Consider the following 6,944-nt stretch of genomic DNA (forward strand, 5'->3'; position numbering starts at 1 on the left):
GTTACCACAGTACAACATTATCACAGTTGCTTTACAGAATAAGATCGATAAAAAGAATACCGCCGAGAAAAACAATGTTAACTAGGACTGAATAAGCGCTGCTGTATATCTCATGAATTTCAAATGAGGAAACAGCAAAGAAAGATAGAGAGATAAAATATAAAAATAATAGTAGCATTATAGAAGAGTAAGCAATAGGAGGAAGTAATGTCAGAGATAAAAAGCAGGGTGAGAAAAGTAAGTAAATAATTTAATAAATAAATAAAATAGAATACAATGATACATCTGTGAAACTGTCAACACTTGACAGATAAATAAGTATAATCCAATTTAAAAACTCCATGAAAATGTAGGCTTTGAGTTTGTCCTTTTAAAAACTTCCAGATTCTCTGTTGCCCTCAGGTTTCAGGGAGGCTGTGCCAGAGGCGAGAATCATAGTAATAAAAATGTGCCTCACTGTGGGTTTTTCAACCATGATTTCCTTGTTTAGTTTAGTTTAGTTTAGTGACAACATTACTGGCTAATATGCAGCTGTTCTTAACCAAGCACAGCCTCAGGTTACACAAACCATTACTCAGAAATTAACTGCTGCATTGTTCCAGGTAGCGTGAGTCGTTTCTTGCCGTTAACATTTCCAGGAAGTGTCCAGCATCCCATTGTCACACACTCGGTGACACTCCCTCTGTGCAGCAATGGGTGAAACCCGCCGCGGCATCGCGTGTCAGTTTTATTTGGCGTTATAGGGCAAATGAAGTGCAAACACTTTCCTTCCCCTCAGTCTGTCTGTGCCGAGGACATGTTCGGAAATCTAAAATGCTGCATAAATGTGACAAAGTCTCCTTGCGGGCCTGACATCAGAACAGAGACCCAGAGAACATTGGCAAATATTCTGGATGAACACGTCTCTTATCATTAAGAGTGAATTCACAATGAGGTGCACACCAGGGTGAGCTTCAGTGCACAATCAAAGTCTTCACCCCAACGATGAAAAGATAAATCTTAAGGAACAATCAGTTAAAACCTTTGTACATTTGAATTGATTACATAGATACACACTTGGGATCAGGCTCCATACAAATTGATCTATGTATGTAAGAAGCTGCCGGGAAACCCATTCAAAGCTTTGAGTCTAATTAGCCTCCATGTTCATCCCTAGATTAAGCATTGGCAGCATTTGACCTGTGGCCCTTCCCCTGCAGGGCTACGCAAACTGTCATGAGTAATTTTTTTCCTCTAGAGAAAAAATGTAATTGGCTTCTCTAAAACTGAACCCGCCCCCTAACTACAAAGATCTTTTCCTATTGACGTCACCATGTTCCGTCAGCCACAGAACGCAGTATTACTCCTGCAGGACTGTAAAATAGCAAAAAAAAGAAAGAAGACTTACAATAAAACATGGTAAATGTACAGATAAATGTATTTATACAGCGGTTTCCAGTCATATCGACCGCTCGAATCCCTTCACTCATTCGCTCATACATTTCTACAGTGCATCAATGCAGCACTTCTTGTATCACTCACCGTTCACACACTGTCAGCACAGCCAGAGGCAATTTTATAGGCCAGTATCTTGCCCGAGGACACATTGGAATGCAGACTGAGATGCCAGGGATCGAACCATCGACCTTTTGAATAGTGGATGACGCTCTCTAACTGAGACACAACCGCCCCGCATAGCGCAATAATAAATAAATCTATCATTAATGGAATATAAGAACATTAAAATCATGTATAATAATAAAAAATAATACATTTGATTTATGTAGCACTTTTCAAAACACAGTTACAAAGTGCTTCCTAGTAAGGAAGATGATACATCAAATAAAAGAGCAGAAATATAAAAGCAAACAACTCAGATTAAATCAAGAGGCATTTTCCAGTACAAATATGGTCTGAGGTACCTACCAGTGTAAATATAGCAATTTATAAGAAATTTAAATTAATAAAGTGAACAAACAACTCAGATAAAAGTAGGTGCTCAGATAACAGCAACCTGCATCAGTAGCAGAAATACAGACCTTGAAAATGAATGTGAAAATCTGTACATTTAGATTTTTTATGCTATTCAACGTGCTGCACTTCAAGTTGCGGCAGATCAAATAGTTGGGTTCTATTTAGCAGCCCACGTCTACAACGTGCAGCTTAATTCTAAGGTTGGTTGAGACATAGATGACAAATTTAAGCACCATCCACCAGTGAAAGGATGGGTTGTCGAGTAAGTAAAGACCCACAGCCCCTGGCTTGTAGATATGTAGGGTATTATTATTCTGCAAGGAATACTGAATAATACTTAGCTGTCAGAGCTCGGCACACTAAAATTAGACTGCAGAGGAGACACAACTTGGCATGTTAGCCTCTCCGCCTGCAGCCCTGCCTGTCATGAGGGTAGTCGAGTGTTCACCACTGAGTGCTTGATAAAGACTCACAGCAAGCTCATGTTTGAGGTTGGGTGTAATTATGTTGCGTGTCGCTGATGGCTTCTACATCGTGTGTCACACTGAGGGGAGTCAGCTCCATGTCTCTGTTTTCTCCAGCAGTCTGGGAAGAAGAGCAGCGCCGAGCCCAGCCCGTACGTCCAGTTCACCGTCGGACACAAGTCTCTGGAGAGTAAGGTGAGTCACAGAGTCCATTAGTGTTATTACATTGGGCAATTTCGTCCTGGCTTTGTGCTCCAGAAATGATTTATCAGTCTGTGATTTGAGGTTATGAGAGAAGGAGAAAAAGTGAACTTGTCTTGGGGATGCTTTTAAGTTGTAGAAAGTACTTGGACGACCAAACCATGAACATGAACGCAGCCGGACAATACAGCTCTTTCTAATGACCGACAGCTCCATTGATCAATTTCTCCAGAATAGTGTTTTTTAATGAGTTGCTCCAAGTGTCTTTTAATTAACCGCTAACAAACCTCTCTGTCCATAAAGATCCGCTACAAGACCAAGGAGCCTCTTTGGGAAGATTGTTTCTCATTCCTCGTCCACAATCCCAGGAGGCAGGAGCTGGAGGTGGAGGTAATCCTGCAGAACCACTCATGACAACGTGTATTTTTCATAAGCACAAGCTTCCGAAAGGGTGGGAAGAGCTGACGGGCTGATCTTTCTTCTTCCTCAACTCACAGGTTAAGGATGACAAGCACAAATGCACGCTGGGTAACTTGACGGTGCCTTTGAGCAGCCTCTTGCTGGAGGAGGACATGACGCTGACTCAGTGCTTTTCTCTCAAGAACTCGGGGCCCAGCTCCACCATCAAACTGAAAATGGCTCTGAGGGTAAAAATGCTCTGTCTCCCTTCTACCTGGTTCTGTGTGTGTTAGTGATGAGAAGTGTTATTTCAGACGGACGACGCCAGGACACAAGTTCTGTTGATTCAAGTTATGCAGTACGTGGGGAATCATTTTATGTTCATCAAGAAAATAATAATTAATCAATTATTCAAATATCTCAGATCAGATCTTTAATTCTAAAAGAACCCTGACTTTAACATTACTTTCTTGTTCATAGTTTCTCTCAGTACATCTTCACTTTGGATGTTAGAAGAGAAAAACATTTATACTCACTTTTACAACATCGTATTGAATGAGGTGGTTGGATTGTCGACTCAGCAGATCAAGACCTATAGATAATTATCTGAATAATCGGTGATAACTTCAGCATTTGACAGGAAATTAAATGACTATTATAAATGATCACATTATTACAAAACATACGCAGCATGTTATTCCAATACTCTGCAGCTTTAGTTCTCATTGAACATTTTTGCCATCCATTAGATCTTGTCCCTTGAGAAACAGGTTTCCTCCGACCAGCCTTCCTTCGTCCAGGTGAGGAAATCCAGCGCGCCACAGCCACAGCCACAGCCCCAGCCGACCACAGCCCCCATCAAAAGACGCTCGGCCTCAGACTCCCCGCTGCCTCCGCCCACCCCTCCCCCACCCCCTATCAACGCCTCCACCCTCACCCTGCAGCACAGGGACGGCGAGCCGTACGCCGCCAGCCCTCGTCGCAGCGTCTCCAACCTGAGCACCTGCATGTCCAGTTCCCAGAAACACCTGCCTCACAAGGAGTCCACGCCGAGCCTGGCCTCGGATATCTCTCTGCCCTTCGCCACGTTGGAGCTGCAGCAACGGCTTCGTCAGCTGCAGAAGTAAATGGCAAAAAATATTTTTATATCGGTTTCCCACGTGTTCTCCAACTTTCTTCTTTTATTTCTCTGGTATTTTACTGACCACATTTCAGAGAACTTTATTATTACTTATATTTATTATTTATTTAAATCTTGCAGTTTCCTTTCAGAGAATTTCACCTTGATTCCTTTAAATATGTGTCTGTATTCATCCTTTTTCTACCTTTCAAGCAATCTGTCTATCTCTGCATCCAATGACGTGCACGTGTGCTGTATAAATTCAGTTGCAGTGTCTTGACTTGATCCTGACTGTCTCTGATGTGGTTGCAGCGGCTCGGCCGTTGGCCAGCACCCGCTGGGTGAGGTCCAGCTGACCGTTCGACACAGCTCCCAGAGGAACAAGCTGATTGTGGTGGTGCACGCCTGCCGGTGAGGTCCACAGCTGCCATCGTCCACTGAATGTAAAATTGTGTTTTGCTGTGAAGTCGCCAGAGGACTCTTTCATTTTTGTCCTTGGTTTTTGGCCCAAGTCTCAAGTCATTTTGATTTGTGGGTACAGATTCTTCAATATGCCGACCATCTTGCTTCAGTGTGGAAATATGCAGCACAGTTAAGAACAAGTACACAACATTAACCTGAGCAACAAGTGCCTGGCAACATGTGAGTGAAACATTTTTGTCCTGTGTGTCCTCAGTAACTTGATAGCCTTCACCAAAGACGGCTCCGATCCCTTCATCCGGCTCTATCTGCTGCCTGACAAGAGCCGGACGGGGAGGAGGAAGACCAGCACGATGAAGAGGACCCTTAACCCTGTTTACGATCAAACGTGGGTTTAGAGACTAACACTACCTGAATAAATCCTGTCAGTTGCATATTTGTAATTTAAGAATTAGTGGTTTGATGAGTGTGGTTGTTGGGTTTATACTGCATTTTTATGAATTTTTAGTTTTAGTAGTAAATTCGACAGCTAACTCTGTTTTAATAAACCTTTGGAGCTAATTTGGTATCTTAAGGATGTAAGACCTAAGTCATCACCAACACAAGCTAAACTAACACTACAAGCACTTAGAAGTTGCAGTCATGGGATATTTTCTAGTATGACAACTGTTTTCTCAGTAATAAATATTTGATCGCAGCGTTAAATGTTTGCAGCAAAGCTTCGGCCCCTTTGAGCAAAGATACATTCGGATCAGAAGCAGGCAGATTGGATTCCAGCTCCTATTTCCGAAACACTTGAAAGGATATTCTGCAGATTTGGTCACGGTGACCTCAATTTAAAACCTGAACGCGTTCTATCCGGGACACTCATCGGAGATTTCATTGCATCTGGCACAAACATTCACTCTGACTCAGGGGTGATTAGAATTTGTTTTGTTATGGGTTTGCAGATGAGTAATAAAGCTCCTACGATTTATGTTTGATGTTTATCAACTATTTTAATTTGAGTAAGTATGGTGTCATATAAAATGTTTGTGTTGTTACAGGTTTGAGTTTAGTGTATCTATGGTGGAGCTGCACAGGAGAACTCTGGATGTCGCGGTGAAGAACGGAGGAAGCATCCTGTCCAAACACAAAGGGCTCTTAGGAAAGGTAACTTCTTCTTCTGTTTCCAAACAACTTCTCTAGCAACAGAGCCGGACCCAACTTCTCTAGTAACTTCATTTATCTCTTACCTTTTATCAAACATTGCAGGTGTTGGTAGATTTAAGTGGCGAGGATATAGCAAGAGGATGGACGCAATGGTAAACTTGCATTTTATCCTTTCTCCTGTATATTATTGAGTAATTTCTTCAGCCAATAATCAGCCTGTTCTATCACTTAGATATTTGTTTTTCTTGTTTTCTCTTGCAGGTATAGTTTAAGTGAAGATGGATCGTCATCTCAAGGTCTAACAAGCATTCAAGACTCGCTCCTCACATTGTGAAACCATCTGCTGTAATATAGTGACCTTGTTAATCCAAGGTCACATTATTCCCATGTTTATTTTTCATATCATTTACAGGAAGTATTTCAGCATGTTTGTTAATGAACATTTCCTGTCATATTATTAATATTTCATTAGTGATGATTTGAAGATATTTTCACACATTGTATTGAAACTCACGAACTGACACGTCTCTGTTGTCAGTGTTTTATGTAAATATGAAGTTGCTAATTCATTTACCGGGACTCGCGGGGGGGTTTTCATAACGTTATGTTTCCTTGAAGGAAATGATGTGGAAATCCGTCAAAACTGTTTTTGGCTTTTTGTCCGTAGTTTTATTTAAATGGGACAAACTTGTCGTGTGAGAAAACTCTTTCCAAAGGAACAGACTCAATCACAAAAGTAGCAGTTTTGACTTTTATATCTATATTTTTTGTCATGAAGTGTTATTTGATTGTTTAACTCTTCTCCGTCTTTATGCTTGATGACAAACATGGAATGCAGATATGCAAAGAATAAAAAAAAAAAAAGATTGCTCTGTGTATTTTAAGAGGACTTTGTGCAATACTGGTTGTTTGAGATACTGAGGAGCTGGGGGCATCTTAGGGCTATGAACAAGTGCTGTATAATATAAATGAAGGATACTTGAATAATACTTTGATTGTTGTTCAAACCAAATGAGCAAACTGAGGCAACGATTTTCCTTTTCGGAGCAGGGCTGCCTGATGTAAATGTTTGGCCACGCAGTTGTAACTGTTTGTTGGAGCTTTTCAATCTTTTCTTGTTATCTATCCTGTGCCTTAAAAACCCACTATGTAATTTTTTGGCCTTCTTAATTTCAATATTCTGAATGACTGATGCCTCGTGGCTTTTAAAGAATAAACCGTTTCTCTTCTGAAAA

General features: G+C 41.1%; 1 protein-coding gene across 9 annotated transcripts in view; it reads left to right on the forward strand.

Annotated features, from left to right (window-relative positions):
* esyt2b (extended synaptotagmin-like protein 2b) overlaps window positions 1–6,944 on the forward strand; it is a 29,725-nt gene extending 22,781 nt beyond the window's left edge. For 3 of the 9 annotated variants that reach the window (XM_035142098.2, XM_035142100.2, XM_035142102.2), the window contains 9 exons: window positions 2,535–2,612; window positions 2,922–3,008; window positions 3,116–3,265; window positions 3,767–4,140; window positions 4,450–4,548; window positions 4,814–4,945; window positions 5,604–5,709; window positions 5,812–5,861; window positions 5,971–6,944. In XM_035142098.2, coding sequence (XP_034997989.2) covers window positions 2,535–2,612; window positions 2,922–3,008; window positions 3,116–3,265; window positions 3,767–4,140; window positions 4,450–4,548; window positions 4,814–4,945; window positions 5,604–5,709; window positions 5,812–5,861; window positions 5,971–6,043 — 1,149 coding nt within the window. In that variant the 3' untranslated portion in view covers window positions 6,044–6,944. Of the gene's footprint in view, window positions 1–2,534; window positions 2,613–2,921; window positions 3,009–3,115; window positions 3,266–3,766; window positions 4,141–4,449; window positions 4,581–4,678; window positions 4,774–4,813; window positions 4,946–5,603; window positions 5,710–5,811; window positions 5,862–5,970 lie in introns of those variants that run through there. The other 6 variants (XM_035142101.2, XM_035142099.2, XM_035142104.2 and 3 more) reach the window with 4 other exon arrangements.

This window comes from Hippoglossus stenolepis, chromosome 19, assembly GCF_022539355.2.
Source record: "Hippoglossus stenolepis isolate QCI-W04-F060 chromosome 19, HSTE1.2, whole genome shotgun sequence".
Taxonomy (NCBI): domain Eukaryota; kingdom Metazoa; phylum Chordata; class Actinopteri; order Pleuronectiformes; family Pleuronectidae; genus Hippoglossus; species Hippoglossus stenolepis.